General features: G+C 42.7%; 1 protein-coding gene across 1 annotated transcript in view; it reads right to left on the minus strand.

Annotated features, from left to right (window-relative positions):
• Positions 1-13,363, minus strand: part of IFIH1 (interferon induced with helicase C domain 1) — a 56,384-nt gene extending 43,021 nt beyond the window's left edge. The window contains exons 1-2 of the mRNA XM_008138631.3: positions 12,911-13,363; positions 5,008-5,167 (exon numbers count right to left, since the gene is read on the minus strand). Coding sequence (XP_008136853.2) covers positions 5,008-5,167; positions 12,911-13,363 — 613 coding nt within the window. The remainder of the gene's footprint in view (positions 1-5,007; positions 5,168-12,910) is intronic.
• Between the last annotated feature and the right edge of the window lie 8,232 nt (positions 13,364-21,595).

Raw genomic sequence — 21,595 nt, forward strand, 5'->3', positions numbered from 1 at the left:
TATAATGAGGACAGTAACGAGGGAGGTATGTGAATATTAGCTGTACGTGATGAGGTGTGTTATAACACAGGTATTACATGAGATTTACTATATATACTCTCCATAGACTGTTATTGTTCAAAGAACTATAATTTGAAAAATTATGTTAAACTTCTAACAAGGCACTTTGTAAAGTAGAATTTTAAAAAGATCTTAGCAAGAAATATTGCCAGACATGCTATGTCCAGAGAAATCTAGAAGACACTTTGTAGCAAATCTTCTAGACCCTTTCCTAAACAATTATGTCACTGAACACAGCTGCAAAATGGAGAGTACCCTCTAATTTGGGGGATGGATATGAGAAGGTCTTTTGTGATTTTAAAGGCTGCTCTTTCTAATATCCTTTGATACACTGAGGCCAAAATTTCCCTGGAGGTGAAAGCCAAACTGTAGTCATTTTCTTTTGAAGTTTAAGTCCTAGAATGTTTGTCCTGAATGGAAGTGTTTGCATGGGGTCTTGAAAGGAAACTCATCATGAGATGGGTGGTCTGGACTGGGGTCCAGCTCATCCATGAGGTGTGTAGGAAAAAATTGGCGCCATCGTTGTATGTAGCTTTGGTTGGAAGTATATATAGACTTAGAAAACTGGCCTTGGAGATATGCTATGGAAACAATGGCTGGGCTTTAATGTATAAGTACAAAAAAACGTAATCTTGATGTTGCAACTGAGGCCACTTCAGAGAACTGAAGCAAAGTAAAGATGCTTCTGACTGAGAAGAAAAATTTTTTTAACCAGTTGGCAGTCTCGATTTGGCTCATGGGTTATAGTGTTCCAACCCTGATCAATTTTCTATACCAGATCATAGACTTTTTTCTTTTTTTTTTTTTTTACTGTCTACTGAAGAGCTTTTTATTTTTTTTAATTTTTTTAAAGTATTACAAATAGTAGTACATATGTCTCCCTTTTCCCCCCATTCACCTCCTCCTGGTCTCCCCAACCCCCCGGCACATGCCCTCACCCCCCTAGTGTCTGTGTCCATTGGTTATGCTTATATGCATGCATACAAGTCCTTTGGTTGATCACTTACCCCCACCCCCCAACCCTCCCCTGCCTTCCTGCTGAAGTTTGACAGTCTGTTCGATGCTTCTTTGTCTCTGTATCTATTTTTGTTTATCAGTTTATGATGTTCATTATATTTCACAAATGAGTGAGATCATATGATATTTATCTTTCTCTGACTGGCTTATTTCACTTAGCATAATGTTCTCCAATTCCATCCATGCTGTTGCAAATGGTAAGAATTCCTCTTCTTTACAGCAGTATAGTATTCCATTGTGTAGATGTACCACAGTTTTCTAATCTACTCATCTGCTGATGAGCACTTAGGCTGTTTCCAAATATTAGCTATTGTAAATTGTGCTGCTATGAACATATATCCTTTCTGATTGGTTTTTCTGTTTTCTAAATAAAGGACTTAAACGTAAGACGGAAAACCATAAAAATCCTAGAAGAAGCCATAGGCAACAAAATAGCAGACATTTATCGTGGCAATATCTTTACTAATACAGCTCCTAGGGCAATGGAAACTAAGGAGAAAATAAACTAATGGGACTACATCAAAATAAAAAGCTTCTGCACAGCAAAAGAAACCATCAACAAAACAACAATATGTTCTGCATGGAAGAACATATTTGCCAATGTTATCTCTGATAAGGGTTTAATCTCCAAAATTTATAGGGAACTCATACAACTTAACAAAAGGAAGATAAACAATCCAATAAAAAAATGGGCAAAGGACCTAAATAGACACTTTTTGAAAAAGGACATACAGAAGGCCAAGAGACATATGAAAACATGCTCAAAGTCACTAATCATCTGAGAGATGCAAATCAAAATGACAATGAGGTACCATCTCACACCTGTCAGAATGGCTATCATCAACAAATCAACAAACAAGAGCTGGAGAGGATGTGGAGAAAAAGGAACCCTCCTGCACTGTTGGTGGGAATGCAGACTGGTGCAGCCACTGTGGCAAACAGTATGGAGTTTCCTCAAAAAATTAAAAATGGAACTCCATTTGACCCAGTAATCCCACTTCTAGACTCTTCTTTTTTACAAATATGCTTCCATTGATTCTAGAGAGAGAAGGAGAGAGAGAGAGAGAGAGAGAGAGAGAGGCAGAGAGAGAGAGAAACATTGATGTGAGAGAGAAACATTCATGGGCTGCCTCCTGCACACCCCCTACTAGGGATCAAGCCTGAAACCTGGTCATGTGCCCCAACCTGGAATCAAACCAGCAACCCTTTGGTGCACAGGAGACCACTCAACCAACTGAGCCACACCATCCAGGGCTGAGAAGAACTTTTTATATACAGTTAAGCTTTGCTGTGGAAACAGAAGCAATGACAGTAGAAACCCTGGATCCTGCTTGTGGACAGATCATGGAGTTACGGCCTGGATTTTGAAAGCTGGATTGACTAAGTTTGACTGAGCAAGCACCCTTCCCACCACTTATTCCTTCAATAATTCAAGATAGAAGGGATAGCTTCAAGGCCTCTTGAGATTTTCATTTTGTGGCAGTCTTGAACAAATGACACTGCAAAGCACTGGGGTGAAGATAAAAGAACTTACCCACAAATTTTTAGAGCTTTTTAATACCTCATAGTAAAAAATATTGTTATTTTCTCTTTCTCTGTCTCTCTTTATATATGTAGATAGATAGATATAGATATATATACATCTTTATGTATATGTATATCTGTGTGTGTATTTCAAACCACTGGGCAGTATTAAGCTATTTACTTCATCCTATCTAATAAAGAGGGAATATTCTAATTGACCCTCACACCATTGCAAAGATGGCGGCACCCACAGCCAATAAGGAGGGAATATGCTGACTGCCCTGCCCTCAAAGATGGCAGCACCCACAGCCACATGATGGTGGCGCCCAGTCCCCTCAGCCCCCCAGCCACCCAGGGCTGGCCTTAGGCGCAGACAAGCCTCGGATGGCGGCTGCCCAGCCGCCCAGGGCTGCCCGAGGCTCAGGTAACCAGGGCCGGCCGAGGCTTGTGCTGCCGGCAGTGGCAGCAGCAGAGGTGTGATGGGGGTGTCACCTTCCCCTGATCGCCAGGTCATCTCCTGCCCCTGAGGGCTCCCAGACTGTGAGGGGGACTGGGCTGAGGGAACCCCCTCCAGTGCATGAATTTTCATGCACCGGGACTCTAGTATAATATAAACATATACTGTTAATGATTTAGTAACTATACTTTTATTTTGCATAGATAACTTAGAAAATAGTTTACTGGTTATCTTATTCCATTAGAAAGTGTGGTATATGGGGGTAGGGAATTTGTATGTCTCTTTGAAGTCATGTTCTAGCCCCTACAACAGTGTCTGGCTCATACTTGAAGTGTTAGTTGAATGGCTGACTAAATGACTGAATGAGTTCACATGAGCTTGAAGTGGTTCTAAGTCATTTGTATCAGTTACTACCAATTAACTTTCAATTTGTTTTACATGTATTTTTTCAAAACATAGGATATATACTCTCAAAAAATATGGCAGTTTAAGTTTTACAAATAATACATATAAAATGCTATAAAATGTTAACTCCTGTTATTATAATTGAGTAATTTTAAAAACTTACATGAAGTGATATTGAAATATTTTAGTTATTATAGACATTTTATCAAGTATTTAATAAATTCCTTTAAAATGTATATAAATACTCAGGAGACTGTGTGGCAGAGTTGTAATACCATTACAACATTTTCTTCCCATTTATGTGTGTACTAGAGGCCCGGTGCACGGAATTCGTGCATGCGGGTATGTGTCCCTCAGCCCAGCCTGCACCCTCTCCAATCTGGGACATCCCTCTCACAATCCAGGACTGCTGGCTCCCAACTGCTTGCCTGCCTGCCTTCCTGATTGCCCCTAACCGCTTCTTCCTGACAGCCTGATCACACCCTAACCATTCCCCTGACAGCCTGATTGATGCCTAACTGCTCCCCTGACAGCTTGTTTGCCCCTAACTGCCCTCCCCTGCAGGCCTGGTCACCCCTAACTGCCCTCCCCTGCAGGCCTGGTCCCACCCAACTGCTCTCCCCTGCAGGCCTGGGTCCTCCCCAACTGCCCTTCCCTGCAGGCCCAGTTGCTCCCAACTGCCCTCCCTTGCAGGCCTGGTCCCTCCCAACTACCCTCCCCTGCTGGCCATCTTGTGGTGGCCATCTTGTGTCCACATGGGGCAGCCATCTTGTGTGTTGGAGTGATGGTCAATTTGCATATTACTCTTTTATTAGATAGGATTAGATAGGATAAAGGCCTGGTGCATGGGTGGGGGCCAGCTGGTTTGCCCTGAAGGGTGTCCCGGATCTAGGTGGGGGTTCCCTTGGGGTGTGGGGAGGCCTGGGTGAGGGGCCTGTGGTGGTTTGTAGGCCGGCCACGCCCCCTGGCAACCCAAGTGGAGGCCCTGGAATCTTGGATTTATTTATCTTCTACAATTGAAAGTTTGTAGCCTTGAGCGGAGGCCAAGGCAGGCCAGGGCTGCTGGCTTCCTCCATTGCCAGGGAAACCCAAGCCTCCTGTTCTCTCCATGGCCACAGCCATCTTGGTTGGGTTAATTTGCATACTCGTTCCTGATTGGCTGGTGGGTGTGGCTTGTGGGTGTAACGGAAGTGTGGTCAATTAGCATATTACTATTTTATTAGATAGGATGTTCAATGTTAAAAATGTCTCAATAAAAATTTCAGGCAATTGCCTCATTACTCAAATAAGATGGCTAGTGGAAAGAGTGTTGGACTGGGTGTCAGCTGCCAATATTCTCAACCATTTTGCTGATTTTGTGGTTTCTGTAAGTTAATCTTTTCCTCATTTGTAAAGAGGATAAAAGAGATGATCTCTCAAATCCCTTTCCGTTTTGAAATTTTGATTCTAAGTATCTTGGTGTTTGGCCTTGCGTCTACGAGCTTCATTAAACTCTCAATCACCAGGCAAAATGTGCAAACTCTTTCCCGTAGAACGAAACGTACCTGCATTGCTGTCGGTGCCTGTTAACTCCTGGGCAAGTGCTTCGTTCTCCGTTTGCCTCAGAACAGTCACAAAAGCAGAAAACCAGTTTTCTTTCTGCACAATCCTTCTCAGTAGCTCTCTCACACCTGCCTCATTCCCATTCTTTTCTGCAGCAGAAACCTGTTTTAAGAGAAAAGCAGAGTTAAAAAAGATCAAACATCCTCTGAATGAATTTAAAAAGGAACTAGCCTTTAGAAAAATTGAGCAATTAAGGATAAGTATAAATAAAAACTTATTTCAAACACTAAAACGGCAGGGCCACTTGTAGCAGTAAATATTTTATCTCAGTTATTCTGAATAAGGGGTGCAAAAGAAAGGGTCTTTAATCTCTAGACATTTTATGTCTGTTTGCATCAATCTCTGTCTGTATTTCTAGGGCCTGATTTTTCATTTTAACTCTCAGAGTCTGCAAATGGGAAATAAAACATGGTATTTATTTCATATCATGAGAACATTTTATTTCTATATATATTCCTTTTTTTTAAGTAGGGAGCAGAATTATTTCTACATCTATTTGTTACAAACCTTAGCTTTCATTAAATTTCTCTTTCAGATTAATCTAAGCAAATCTTTCTACATGTGGATCATTTATGAAATGATTATCACAGTGCATCTCCCCAGTTCGTAATATAGCACCAAACATTTGGAGAAAAGAGTAATACAAGCCACATTTAGACCAGAAAAACAATCAGATAGGACATTATCAGCTTGCTGTGCCATTAGGCAGGCTACTTTATCTCTCTGGGCCTCAGTTTCTACATGTGTATACTGAAGCAACTGAAAAGAAATGTCAGGCATTCTCCATCCTTGATGCATTAGAATCACCTGGGGAGCTTGGAATCACCTGATGTCTGGGATCTACTCTCCAAAATTCTGATTTATTTTTGTCTATTCTGGAAAACTAGAAAAAAAATTTTTTAATCCTCACCTGAGGATATTTTTTCATTGCTTTTTAGAAAGAGTGAAAGAGAGAGGGAAAGACAGAGAGAAATATCAATGTGAGAGAAACACTCGATTGGTTGCCTCCTGCACACGCCCCGACCAGGGTCCGGGCTGAGGAGGAGCCTACATTCCTTTGACCAGAATCGAACCTGGACCCTTCAGTCCTCAGGCCAACACTCTATCCACTCAGCCAAACTGGCTAAGGCTAGGAAATTTTTTAAAAAGCTGATTTGGCTCAGTGGATAGAGCATTGGCCTGCAGAATGAAGGGTCCTGGGTTTGATTCCTGTCAAGGGCACATGCCTGGGTTGCGGGCTCGATCCCCAGTGTGGGGTGTACAGGAGGTAGATGATCAATGATTCTCTCTCATCATTAATGTTTCTCTCCCTCTCCCTTCCTCTTTGAAATCAATAAAAATACATTTTTTTAAAAAGCATTTAGTGATTCTAATCAGCAGCTTAGATAAGAAATACTGACCTAGATACTCTCAAAGGTCTTTTTCAAGATTTGCTTGTCTTCTACTAGTACATATGTAATTTGAATTGTTTAGCTAGATAAGTTTTTCTACAAAATTTATGTATTTCCTAGTCCCTATAAATATATGCATAAGCTTTTAAAGTCAGGGATTTGTACTCTTGGAACAATGTCTGGCACAAATTCAGCTATTGTTATGGATGACCAGGAAAAACACCTACCTTTACAAACATTTCGCCAGCGAACACTAGTTAGTACGTAAGTGTGCAGCATAGTTTCTGAGGATATTTTAGTCTTATTAGCTAATAGTTAATAATCTATATATATAAAAGCCTACCATGCTAAGTGTCTGACTGATCGGTTGACAGGCTGGTGGACTGCTCGATCAGTCGCTATGACATGCATTGACCACCAGGGCGCAGATGCTTCGACCGGTAGGCTAGCTTGCTGCCGGGGTCCAGCTGATCGGGACTGGGTGAAACGGGCTGGACATGCCCTAGAGCCCTCCCTCGGTCCCTCCCCGGCCTGCCGGCCCCCATCAGCCCCAGGACTGGGAGAGATGCCTCAATCACTGGCCAGGCCATGCATGAATTCGTGTACTGGACCTCTTATAAAGGCTTTGTATATATTAACCTAGCAACCCTAAAGAATGTAACAATATTAACCCATTTTACAGATTTAAAAAATCCAAGTTGCAAACAAGTCCAGTTACCTCCCCAGGGACACAGAGCTAAGTAAATGGCAGAGGTAGAAGTGGATCCCAGCAATTGACTTCAATGCTATCTTCCTGTACTATAATTATAGGCAATAGTTGTCTCTAATTTTAAGTTCATTTTCTGGTAAGAAGGTTTAAAATGCCTACTTTAATTTCATAAATTGTAGGTGATTTCAGTTCATCTCTCCCACAGCATTTCCTAAGCAGATTATTGCTTATTTCTTACCTTTTTCTCTAACTTCATTAATCTCCTAATAAAAAATATTTGTCTTTGATGGTGTTTGTAATCTCCTTATTATTATCAAGTAATTTAATCACAAAGAATTTCTCTAAAAACAAGTCAGGCACTGTAATAAATACTTTGATTAAAAACCTAAGCATTTTATATCCACTAAATTTTCTTTAACTGTTAATGAGTTGATTTTTACTGTAAAATTACATTTGTCAAACTTGCTTTGCCCTTACTGAGTTCAGGCATTTAAGGATCCTTATGTCATTATTTCCTATACGTATTTTTATTATCTGAATGTAGAGCTACATATATACCTGTGCAATTTTGTCAGCTTCATCAAGATTCTTAGTTTTTAAGGAATATCCCCCTTTTGGGTGTTAGAAAAAACATCAATACCCTTTGAAGCAACCACCCATTTCTTTTAACTTAATCTGTTCTCCTAAAACACAGTAAAGATACTAGATTCCAACACATGATTGCTGAAATTCTTGGGAGGTAAATATTTAGCTTTGAAGCTGCAACAGGATTCCAATCTCCATACACTAGTCCTTCCTACCCATATATCACAGCTTGTAAAAATGGTCCTAGGTTTAACTTTGTGTCCCATGATTACCCAAAGAAACTTAGGTAATTGATTTACTTATTCATCGATTTGGTTTAAATTTATAGACTGGCACAAAGGTAGTGAAAAGGTTGGAGACTAGTAAAGTTCGGTGTTTTTATGGAGCTTATGCTGCAGTGTTGATCAGTGTTCATTCTTCCAACAAAGAGTGAAAGAATGTCTAGCTTATACTAGACTAGAGGCCCAGTGCACGAAATTCATGCACAGGGGAGGGTGTCCCTCAGCCAAGCCTGCAATCTGGGACCCCTCGAGGGATGTCCGACTGCCAGTTTAGGCCCGATCACAGTCCAGGACTGCTGGCTCCCAACTGCTCGCCTGCCTGCCTTCCTCATTGCCCCTAACCGCTTCTGCCTGCCAGCCTGATCACCCCATAACCACTCCCTTGCCAGCCTGATTGATGCCTAACTGATCCCCTGCCAGCCTGATTGCCCCTAACTGCCCTCCCCTGCAGGCCTGGTCACCCCTAACTGCCCTCCCCTGCAGGCCTGGTCACCCCTAACTGCCCTCCCCTGCAGGCCTGGTCACCCCTAATTGCCCTCCCCTGCAGGCCTGGTCCCCCCAACTGCTCTCCCCTGCAGGCCTGAGTCCCCCCAACTGCCCTTCCCTGCAGGTCCGGTTGCCCCCAACTTCCTCCTCTGCCAGCCTGGTCACCCCTAACTGCCTTCCCCTGCAGGTTTGATCACCCCCAACTGCCCTCCCTTGCAGACCTGGTCCTTCCTAACTGCCCTCCCCTTCTGGCCATCTTGTGGTGGCTATCTTGTGTCCACATGGGGGCAGCCATCTTGTGTGTTGGAGTGATGATCAATTTGCATATTACTCTTTTATTAGATAGGATACTGTTGTGAATATTGGTGACTAAGCAATAAGTACAAGAGTCACTTTATGGATCATTATAATAGAACTAGAGGCCCAGTGCACAAAATTCGTGCATGGAAGGGGGGGTCCCTCAGCCCGGCCTGCACCCTCTCCAATCCGGGATCTCTCGGGAGATGTCCAACTGTCTCTTGCAATCCAGGACCGCTGGCTCCTAACTGCTCACCTGCCTGCCTGCCTGCCTGATCACCCCTAAACCCCTCTGCCTGCCTGCCTGATCACCCCTAACCACCTCTGCCTGCCTGGTCACCCCTAACCACCTCTGCCTGCCAGCCTGATTGCTCCTAACTGCTCCCTTGCTGGCCTGATCACCCCTAACCGCCTCTGCCTCACCCCGCACCTGGGACCCAGTATTCCCTCCTCCGGCTGGCCCCAGGCACCCAGACACGGTCCAGCTTTGCCCAGGCAGGCCACAGCCGCAGGGCACTGTGGGTGGGTGGCTTTGCCCAGGCCACAGCCGCAGGCACCCAGGACCTCGGGGCAGGCAGCTTGTCCCTCTCCCAGGCCGCAGGTGCAGCTGCTAGCGCCCGGGACCATGGGATGGGAGGCTCGTCCCTCTCCCAGGCTGCAGCCTGGCTGGTCCCCTTGCCGCTCTCGCAAGCTCATTTGTGCCTGGCTGGTCCCCATTCCTATCTTGCAAGCTCATTTGTGCCTGGCTGGTCCCCATTCCTCTCTCCCGGTGTTGAGTGTCTGAGCCATTAAGGCGTGAAAGCATGAGGGTGTGATGACCATTTGCATATTAGCTCTTTATTATACAGGATTATACAGGATGATAGCTAACTGTAGGGATTGCTCCTGTACCGATAAACTTCTGTTTTAGGATGCTTATTGGACATTTTGGCCCATTCACTGAATTAGACAGCAATGAACTCTGGAAAAGCAGGGATCACATAAACATTTCCATAATGTCTTAATATCAGTCTGAACAGCTGAAGAGAGGTAAACTAAAAGGCCAAGTAAAATATGTCTACTGGAAAACAGGAAGAGAAATAAAAGAAAATATGATTTTTTAGAAGTTCTAACTACTTAGTTGAATGCTACTTTATGCTGTTCAAAAATCAAATTTTGAATTCTTATGTTTATTATCCATCTATTCCCCAATGCCTAATATGATTCATCATATCATATGTTTGTATCTCTTATTCTAGACACCCCTTTGGAAATAAATTGATCAATCACTTAAATATTAACCAATCACTATTTATTAAGCACCAACCTTATACCTCATCTTGGATAGGTTCTGGGAGCTTAAAGATCAAAGTTATAGTTTCTTTTTCAAATCACAGTTTAATCCAGGGACTTTAAGAAGCAGATCTCAATTTCAACATGGGAGATTTACCTAAATTCTCTAATTTCTCTAAATTCACAAGGAAATATAACCAAATGAATGATAAAAACGTCACCATCATCATCATAGTAAAATAGCTTTTTACAATTTATACAGCTTTTTCATAAACATGATTTTGTGTTCTCTAATATTCTGAGTGAGAGGACAAATTATTATTATATTAATTCTCATGGGTAATCTTAGGATCAGGGAACTTAAAAACTTGGTCCAAATTAATACATATGGTAAGAAACAAATGTATTAAGTCCAGGTTTTTCCATTCCAAATTCCCATGCTTTTCTTATTGCACTTTGCCATCCTATATAATAAAAGCCTAATATGCAAACGACCAAACAATGGAACGACCAGTGGAACAACTGTTCACCCTGACAGGCACTGACCACCAGGGGGCAGACGCTCAATGCAGGAGCTGCCCCCAGCCCGCAGGCCCCAGGCCAGCCAAGGTGGGTGCCAGCAGGGGCCCCCTGATCACCCCGCCAGTTGCCCCACAGATCGGCCCTGATTGCGGGCCAGGCCTAGGGACCCTACCTGTGCATGAATTTCGTGCATCGGGCCTCTAGTTTAAGATAAGCATTCATGGTACCAACAGATTCTTCTAAACCTAGCATGCCCTTCCCATCATCCACCATAGCTTATTTTTTATTCTGATGATACAATTGAAATTATGTTTACAAAAAAAACATTCCAGAATCTCACAGAGACAGTATTCCTCTTTAGAGAGCCTCGAAAGCGTAGCTCCTCTGTCTTTCAGGGCCTCCTTTGAAATATGAACCTGGGGGAAGAGTTTGGATTGCTTCGGCCTTAACTGCTATCAGTACACCAATGTCCTTTTACTCTATATCTTCTTTGTGTCAACTCTCTTGCATTACTGCTAGCTGCCTCCAAGCTTGCCAGAATCAAGAACTTGGATGGAATCTAGCTGGAGGAAATTCAACCCAGGCAAGACAAAAGTGATGCTGATAGGCAGAAGTATTTAGAGTAAATAAGGAGAAGTGCTGTTTCACTGGCAATCGGGACACCATCCCCACCAAACATAAACAGCTTTGTGGTGTTACTGGACTCTGTTGCTTCTGGACTTCCTAACAGCTACTGTGGCTGGAAATGCCATCTTCCATCTCCAGCTGGCTTGAAGGCTGCATACTGTCTTCCAAATTAAGATTCTGCCACAGTGATGTACACATTTGTCATATCCAGCTGGACTACTATAATGCGTTCTAGCTGGTTCTCAATACACAACACTACATAAACGTTACAGACAACAGTGTAAAGTAATTTGCTTGTTGGGAAAACCAGCCATCAAAATTAGACGCTTGCTTAGGTCTTTGGACGGGCCGCATGGCTGTCAAGTCTGCAAAGGAACATTAACTTTAGTCACTGAAGACTAAGTCACATCGTAGGCTGATATGAGTCCAAGGCCCAAAACTTTGTAATGAGGATAGAAACAAGTAATAAATCAAAAAGAAAGAGCGAATGAAAGAAAATGTCAAATTCATAGCATGGTAGACAAAGCCTTTGATTTTCAGTCATGGGTTTATTTCCCTGCTTGCTTTTCAAAATAAGACTTTTGACCTATGACCGACCCTGAATACTAGTATGTCTGATTTAAATGGGTCATCATTTCTACACTTCCTGTAGTACATTCTTACTCATTGAAAAACAATGAACAATAAAACATTACATTAAGTGTAAAGTCACTTGAGAAATTCACCTGTCAAAACACCTAGAAAACCCACTACTCCTTCAGTAATATGAAAAATTACAACTAGACACATATTTTTTCAATAAATTATCTCCAATTACGATTCTCAGAGAATGTTGAAACTTTAGAGAGAAAAAAAAGCATGTGTATTATATGTAATTTCCCTATTTGGAACAACACTAAATGGCATAATGTATAATGTTAGCCAGAGATTGGCAAATATTTTCTCTAAAGGCCAGATAATAAATATTTAGGCTATGTGGGCTATATGGTCTCTGTCTAAATGCTCTTGAACTGCAAAAGCAGGCATAGTATATAAATGGATGAACATGACTGTGTTCTAATAAAGCTTTATAAACACTGAACATTTACCAGTATAAATCTAAAAACCATTCTTAGGTTTGGGGCCTGGCAAAAACCAGTAGCAATCTGGATTTAGCCCCTGGGTCATATCTTCTGATCCCTGTTGTATGGCGGTATATTAAACAAGACATAAAATTCCACACCGTCAGGCCCTAAATCACTAGCTCTGCCACTACCTTCCTAAGAAACCTTGGACAAGTTATTTAACCTGCCTCAGTTTTCTCATCTGTAAAAACAGCTGATAACATTATACACCTCAATGGATTATTCTGAGCATGAATTCCGATAATACATTTTGAAAAATATACTAACTGCACATAGTAAGTGTTCATTACATATTCTCTATTAGCACACATTGTTATTCTAGAATTAACTCTTTAGCTAATTTCAATGCAAGGATTAGAAAAAAAAGCCTTTTTTTGTGTTTAGATGTCTAAAATTATGTTTTCTGTGACTAGATCTTCTCTTCCAGAGGAAGGAGGGATCCAGATTCACCCAGAGATGTCAAGGAACGTTTGGAATGGGGCAAATCAATCGACCAGCCACAGGTTGCAGAATCTGCCTAACAGGCCAGCCCCGTCTGAACTGACACCTACCCGACTTCTGTCTTCAACTGTCAACAGCTCCTCCGCCACACACTTGTCCAGGACATCTCTGACCAGGAGCTTCTCCACCAGGGTGGGCTGGAGGAGGGTCAGCAGCTGGAAGCACTCGTCATTCGCGTTCTCGCTGGAGGGAGAGGGCAGGTCTGTGAGCTCGGGGTCCATGTAGCGGGCGGCTAGCGGGTTGCCTGCTCTCCGGAGGGCCTCCACAAATACGCCGGTCCAGCCCGGGGGCCAGGCCCCCTTCTCCAAGGTGCTCAGGAGCAGTTCAGCTGCGCCAATGTTCCCGTGGGTGGTGACCTTCGTCTGGATCTGCTCCTTCAGCTCCGCAGGCAGAAAGCTCAGGTAGTCCAGTACGGGCTCCACCTGGATGTACATTCTCACTCTGGCCCGGAAGCACGAGAGGAGATAATGGAAATTCTTGTCTGCAGAATGCCCGTTCGTCATCTTTCCTTCTCAGAAAACGGGGAGGTTCTCCCAGGTAGACGGACAGGTGGCTGTTCTCTGCTCCAACAGGTGCTGTACGCCCCGTGCCTTGGAGTAGCAGGCGGTGCAGCAGGGTGCCTGGCAGCGACAGGGCTGCCCGCAGAGCCCCCGATGGTCCCGCGGTGAGGTCGCCCCTGGCAGGTGGGCAGGTGGGCAGAGGGGGCAGGTGGGCCGGGGGGGCAGGACGCGGCTGCGGACCGACGGAGCGACCGCTTGGCCTCTGCAGTGCTCGCCGCCGGCCCAACCCAGCAGCTCCCCAGCGCATTCCAGTGGGAGCTTTAAGCCCAGTTTGTCAGGAGGTTTCTGTTTCGATTCTCCGCTCCGTCAGTTTCCAAACGTAAGGCGCAGGGCGGGGAGTGGCTGCCTGGTCCGAGAGGGACACCCTTTGGCCAGATCTGGCAAAGGCAGCGCTTTGGCCAAGCGCGCAGTGGGGCATAGGAAAGGAAAGCGAACTCCCCCTGGGGCAAGGCAAGGGCGCCCAGCAACGCTCTCACTGCGGGGGGGATTCTGTCTCCCTTGCAGGATTCCGCCTCGTCAATCAGCCTTCTTTCCCACAGCCGTCTGCATCGCCCCTTGTCAGCTAAAACGTGGGGGCTGTGAAAGCGCCTGATTCGGGGCTTTCCAGCCTGTAGGTGAAGAGAAACTGATGCCAACAGGAAGGAGTTCGCCTTGGCTGGGGAATGCAGGCAGGTTCCGGCCCCGCCAGAGTGGTAAGGCTGCAAGGGACAGGTGGAGAGAGGAAGTTTCCAGAGAAGTGTAACCCCAGGACCCCAAGATGAAGGGACATCTGTACCCTTTCTAGATATAAACCCGATGTCCTGCGGGTCCCCGAGAACGAAAGCTGTCCTCAGGGGATTTCTGGGTGGGTACGAAAAAGAGTGAGTCATGATAAAGTTAACTTTAGTCCCTCCTTTGTAGATTGCAGTGTTTATTTTCTGCTTTGACCAGGGCCTGGTGATAGACAGAGAGGGACTTTAACCACCAACTCAGTTTAGGAGGGAGCCAAGATTGAAGGTTTCCCATCCCAGCATGGACATGCCCCCATTTTCTTTAATATACAACTTTCCTTTAATAAAACAAAACAAAATCCCCAGCAACTTATTTTTGACATAGCTGCCATTCTTTTCTTGGACTCAATACAGCAAGTTTTGGCTGAGGCAGCTAGGAACTTAATTAGCAACTAATGTACCAACTTGTAGTAAACATCAACATTTGTCTATGTCATGAAGGGGAAAAAAAAAAGACACCCACACTGAAAAATGGCAGCTTCCTTTTAGTGCAGAAGCCATATAATCATGAGCCCTTCAGGTGGCTGCTCAGGCGTTCTGCCGCCCTGGGTGACTGCAGGAGGTAGTATAGATGCTTCATAATGAGAACCCCATGTTTCAGAATTATGTGGAGGTTGGAGGAGGGGTCATTTAAGTTATGAAAAAAAGATGTATTTAGGAAAAGTAATTTGTTAGCAAGCTCATTCAATGATGTTTGTCTAGGCCAGGGAAACCTGGCCATGCTTTCGCCTGTATAAAAGAAATACAGTAGGATGTGGAGAAAAGGGTACCCTTGTGCACTGTTGGTGGGAATGCAGACTGCTGCAGCTACTGTGGAAAACAGTATGGAGTTTCCTCAAAAAATTAAAAATGGAACTGCCTTTTGACTCAGTGATCTCACTTCTGGGAATATAGCCTAAGAATATGGAAACACCAATCAGAAAAAAAAAATTATATATATATATGTATATATATATATATATATATATATATATATATGTGTGTGTGTGTGTGTGTGTGTGTGTGTGTGTGTGTGTGTTTATAGCAGCTTTATTTACAATAGCCAAGATCTAGAAACAGCCCAAGTGCCCATCGATAGCTGAGTGGATAAAAAAGCCATGGTACATCTATACCATGGAATACTACTCGGCTATAAAAGAGAAGGAACGCTTATCCTTTGAGACAGCATGGATGGACCTGGAGAATAGTAAGCTAAGTGAAATAAGTCAGAGAAAGACAAATACCATATGATCTCACTAATATGTGGAATCTAAAGAACAAAATAAATTGATGAACAAAATGGAACTGGAAGCATGGAAACATGGAACAGACTGGCTGGTGCCTGAGGGGGGGGGGTGACTGGAAAAAGAAGGTGAAGGGATTGCCTAAAGAACATATATGCATACCCCATGGACAGGAACAGTAGTTTGGTGAAGGCCAAGGGAGGGGGAGGGTAGAGGTAGACAAAGGGGAGAGAAAAGGGGGACACTTGAAATTATGTCATTTTTATTTATTGATTTTCAGAGAGAGAAAGGGGAGAGAGAGAGAGAAATATTGATATGTTGTTTATTTATACTTATCATACATTATTTATACATTCATTGGTTGATTCACATATGTGCCCAGACCAAGCAACCTATCACCACCTTGGGGTATGGAGATGACACTCTAACCAACTGAGCTACCCAGCCAGGGCGGAATCTACCACAACTTTATTTTTTATCTTTAGGTGTTTTTTTAATTGACTTTTTAGAGAGAGACGAAGGGAGAGGGAGAGAGAGAAAAAAAAATTTATGTGAAAGAGAGAGAGTAATGAGCTGCCTCCTGCATGCCTCCTTCGCTCCCTTCCTAGGCATGTGTCCAGATCAGGAATCGAACTGGCAACGTTTCAGTGCACAGGACAACACTCAACCAACTGAGCCACACCAGCCAGGGCTCTACCATAATCTTCATTGCACCTCTTCTGGAGGAAGAATGTTGAAGACATAAAAGCCAAACCACAACATCTCGAATGTATCTTTTCTCTTTATCTATATTTTTGCATCATGATTTACTTTATTTTTGGCCTTTTGTTTGAATACTTGTTGGTTTCTTCTAACAGCTATCATTTTCATCTTTCCTTTTGTTTTCTAAATGTAAGTTTCTGTTTCCATTCTCCTTTGAGGTGGAAAATCCTGCTGATCTCTTTTTCTTTTTCCTAGACCTGCCTATTCTCTTTAAACTCAAAATACACATCTCAGTCTCCATCAGTTTAAAAATCCCCCCTTTAGCATTTTGTTCTTTAAGTAATATGTCAGGAATATACTAGATAATAGATTCCCACTGTTATCCAACTTTTCATTTGAGGTTTCTACAATTAAGAAATAGTAAAAATCATAGCTGCCACTTTTTTTTTGACAAGCCAGAGCTACAATTTAATGGCCATACATAGCAGGAATGCCTTTTCCAAAGAAAATGACAACAAATTTAATTTAATGAGGGAATCTTTTTAGAATTATTATTATTTTCCTTCATTAGTTTACTAATTGTATCAGTGAAGAGCCTACTCTGTGTAATTTCAAGTTAGCCTAGCAATATAGATTTGTGGTGAAGCATAGAGACTCTGAGCTCAGGATGTCAGAATTCACATCTCAGCACTGTCTACTAATTGCTGTGTGATCTTGAGAAAATCACCTCAAATTTCTCAGTTGTAAAATGAGAATGATACTAGTACCCTGTCATAAGGTTGTTAAAAGGATAGATTGTAAGCACTTAGCATCAAGCCAGGAATATTATATTTGCTCTATAAGTGACTGCCAACATTCTTACACAAACAATGGATAAGAGATGGTACTATCCCCCAAAGAATATACACTTTAATAACTAGCCATGAAATTAAGTTTCTAGACAGTATCCCTTTTTGCAAGAAACAGAAGTTGATATGCTGATTTAGCAGAAAAGTTTAGCAAAAGATACTGCCATAGCTTTATATCTCAAAAACATAAGTAGGCCCAAAATAGAAAGAGAAATTCTGACAATGTTTACCAGACCATGATATACATATCTTAATTGCTTCCTCCAATTCAGTAATAAAGTATGGTTTTAAAAGCTTTTCTATATGTCACTCCCACTCCTACCCCCAACCCCCCAAAAAATCAGGTATCAGTAGAAATTTTTTCCAAATGTCCATTTTTCCAAATGCTTCCTCCACAAATTCTCTTCAAAAACAGTTACTTGCACATGTTTTTTGTGAAAACAGTATCTTTACCTCAAAGGCACTGCCTGGCCTCAAAGGTACTTCTTTTACTTAATTTAAAATAAGTGCTTAAGAGCAAACTACAGTAAAATGTAATTAGAGTGCCATTGTCTTTTTCTTGAAACCCAGGTTGACATTTAGCTGGTAGACAATTTGGAGTTAGCTCTCTCAACCTGTGTCCATTCGAATTGAGGGGGGTGCCTGTTCTACTTCTTAGTACCCACCCTATAGAATTAATTAAATATTTTTAAATATTTAATTAAGTATTTTAATTAAATATTTAATTTAACCTCTGAAATGTTAAAACTGACAAAGTTTTGAAGTAGGAGTATGAGTGCTGTGGAATGAGTTATTGAAATCAAATATTGGGGTAAACCGAACCAAACTTTTGAATTGCTAAATCACAAAGGCTGGAACTAAAATTTTAAAAAATAACAAAACACTATCAATTTATAATATTTTTATGATTAATGCACTAAATTATATCAAATACATTTAAAAATCTTCTTTCATCTTCATCTGATTCCTTAGTTTTTAATGTTTATTTGTATTTTATGTTGTTATTATAGTTGTACATGCAAAGATTTGCTAAATAAATAGGCAAATATTTATTAGGGTTCATGTTCAAAGATTTTACTGATAGGGATCAAGAACAAAGTACTTGAAGACCACACTGTAGAGAACCTCCCAAAGGCTGGAGATTGTGATGAGTTTGAAGAGCAAGGTTATGAAGAATGGAGGAGGAAGATATGTAGGTGAAAGGAGAGAGAACTCTGGAAAGGGATGGGTAATTCAGCACTTAGATCTTGGAAGTACTAGAACATGCCAAGACTCTGGTGTTATTATTGCTTTATGACAAATGTCAGTAAGTCAACACATGGAACCTGAATATATTTTATTTCCTATTGTCAGACATGGTGTCCAGACATGTTCTTGAATTGAATATTTTAAATTCTTTATTTAAAAAATAGTTTATCCTGTAGACATTTCAGGCAGGATATCAAATAATATTGAAGAAGATTTATGAATTACTAATAATTCCATCATCCAGAGATGGGCATTTTTAATATTTCAAGTGTATTCCCCACCAATACTTTATTATACGTGTGAATACATGCACACACTCCGCATTTGTTCAACAGAGAAATGAACTGAGATAGTCTCAACTCTGGAGAAGAGAGCTCTAAGGAAGAGTTCTCTGTAGGGGGATGGTGTTAACCTGCCAAGAGGAGGAAGAACCTGTGAGAGCTTCCCTGTGGCAGGGATGGCCAGGATATTTGGGCAGCAATTCCTAATATTAAATAACAAGTTTATTCCTGTAGTGCACTTGTACTGACCTTTCTTAGTTCCAGATCTTTCATAAAAGTCTGCCAATATAAGAGGCTTGTGTTGTGGTGCTTTGGTTAATAAAGGAAGAGAGGGAGGTGGTGGCCCCGTGCTGTGAAGCAGAGCTGCACAGAAAGAAAGTGAATCTGAAGAAAGTGAGGCAAGAAGTTTGGATTAAGAATTTCATCCCTGGGAGACGAGGAGAGCATAGCCCTCTAGGGATCTTCTAACATGTGAGGAACTGTGCCAGACCTCCATGCTCTGTGGGATGGAAAGGGCCCTCTCAGTAGACGTGCTTTTGGTTGCAAGGAAAGCATGCCTGACTAAATGTGGCCCAACCAGAGGGATTGATTTTTCTCTCTTAAAAAGAGCCAGTGATTCATTGAGGTCAGAACTCGGATATGTTCTGTAATTTTCTTGGTTTTTCTCTCAGGGTTGCAAAATAGCCGCAACCACTCCAAACCTCATTTCTTCCTCCAACTTCAGTTAAAAGTTGGTTGGTTGCTATGCTCCCACTTACCTCCTCCCAACATTGATGTGGAAAAATATCCCAGGAGTCCCTCAGCTGAATTTCTTGTATATCTCATTGGCTGGGACTGGGCTGTGCCCACCTCCCCTAAAATAAAGTGCTACTTGCTCAAAGCATGTAAAATATCTAATTTGTAATAGTAAGGCAGTGTTTGTCACAGGAGCTCCAGCCATTTTATTTAAATACTAGAGGCCCGATGCATGAAATTCGTGCATGGGGGGACAGGGGTCCCTCAGCCCAGCCTGCACCCTCTCCAATCTGGGACCCCTCGAGGGATGTCTCATTGCCCGTGCAGTTGGGGGCAATCAGGCCAGCAGGGGGGGCAGTTAGGGGGCAGTTAAGAATGTAGGGATGAGGGTGGACAGGCAGTCGGACATCCCTCTCACAATCCAGGACTGCTGGCACCCAACTGCTCCCCTGCCTGCCTTCTTGATTGCTCCTAACCACTTCTGCCTGCCAGCCTGATTGATGCCTAACTGCTCCCCTGCCAGACTGTTTTCCCCTAACTGCCCTCCCCTGCAGGCCTAGTCCCCCCCAAATGCTCTCCCCTGCAGGCCTGGGTCCCCCCAAACTGCCCTTCCCTGCAGGCCCAGTCACCCCCAACTTCCCTCCTCTGCTGGCCTGGTCACCCCTAACTGCCCTCCCCTGCAGGCTTGATCACCCCCAACTGCCCTCCCTTGCAGGCCTGTCCCTCCCAACTTCCCTCCCCTGCTGGCCTGATTGCCCACAACTGCCCTCCCTTGCAGGCCTGGTCCCTCCCAACTGCCCTCCCCTGCTGGCCATCTTGTAGTGGCCATCTTGTAGTGGCCATCTTGTGTCCACATGGGGGCAGGATCTTTGACCACATGGGGGCAGCCATCTTGTGTGTTTGGAGTGATGGTCAATCTGCATATTACTCTTTTATTAGATAGGACTAGAGGCCAGATGTATGAAATTTGTGCAAGAGTAGGCCTTCCTTTCCCCGGCTGCTGGGATCAGCTTCCCTCTGGCACCTGGGACATGGGCTTCCCTCTGGCTGCTGGCACCCAGGACCTGGGCTTCCCTCGCAGCCCTGGCTTCATCTGGAAGGTCGTCTGGAAGGATGTTTGGTCTAATTAGCATATTACGCTTTTATTATTATAGATTAAAATATAAAGATGATAATACAAAGATGGCTAGAAAACTTGTTCTTCAGGTAGTTTCCCTATTTGAGCACACTCATTACCCTGAAGAGTATCCCCAAAAGGAAGAACCAAAGCAGCCATTCAATTTTCTTGTGGCAGCAAAGTAAGCTGGGAAATGATCGCAAGCCTAGCTCCATATTAGATTCACATGGAAAGATGTACACACCTATTCAAAGCGTCAGAATCTCCGTGACTGGAACTTTAATGTCAGTTATTTTTCCTGTCAATTCCACTTGTGATTCCACCCTTCAGCCAGAGTTGAGAACTAGAAATTAGGGCCTTCACTAACGTAGGGCCAACTCAGAGTACAGTGGAGTCTCATTACTCAAAGCTGTTATGTTCTATAAAGTTGTAGGGAGCACTGAATTAGAGAATACTGAACCATGGCTCCTGGAGAAATCCAGAATTTGTTTCCTACAAGCTGCTGGTCACAATATTTCTAAAATCAATTCATGCATAACCCTGCTTTCATATGGGTGTTTCTGTTTAAAGACACCTTATTTAATACATGTTGATTCATTAACATTGAACTCATGGTTAGCAACACTGCAACATAACTGAATGAAGCTTATCTGACATTTTCTCTGTGACATTCTCTCTGAAGGGTTATCTAGTGTTTTCCTGTGCTTAGAAACACTAGATAACTCTTCAGAACTATTCATTTTTAAACAGTAAAACCACCAACAAAAATGCAAAAAATTGGCAGCAAATATACCATGAAAAGGACACGTGTTTACAGTATTAGAGCTGAAATTAAAAGGCAGAGTATCGCCTTGTTCAACCTTAGCTGGAAACATGTACATCAGACAACTCAAATTTTCACTGCTCTGCACATATCCACCAATGACTGTGAAAGCACCAAAACCAATGATTTGGAGGTTAGAAAACAAATTTTAGTGAGCAGGTTGATAGTTTCTTGGTCTAACCAGGAAGCTTTAGGAAATTCAATTGTGCTTTTTAGACATATTCCTGAATCATTCATACTAGCTCAGTTTAGCTAAAGCTATAATATAAATGAACATACATTTTCAACTATTTATTTAAAATGATGCTGTAGTTTGGAACATTTATCCACCAAATCCATTGACCTAGGCATTGTCAGATATTTGCTGAGAACAAATGAAATCTATTATGCATCATAGGAAATATAGACCTTCATGGCCGTAACACCGT

Source organism: Eptesicus fuscus, chromosome 11, assembly GCF_027574615.1.
Source record: "Eptesicus fuscus isolate TK198812 chromosome 11, DD_ASM_mEF_20220401, whole genome shotgun sequence".
NCBI classification, from domain to species: domain Eukaryota; kingdom Metazoa; phylum Chordata; class Mammalia; order Chiroptera; family Vespertilionidae; genus Eptesicus; species Eptesicus fuscus.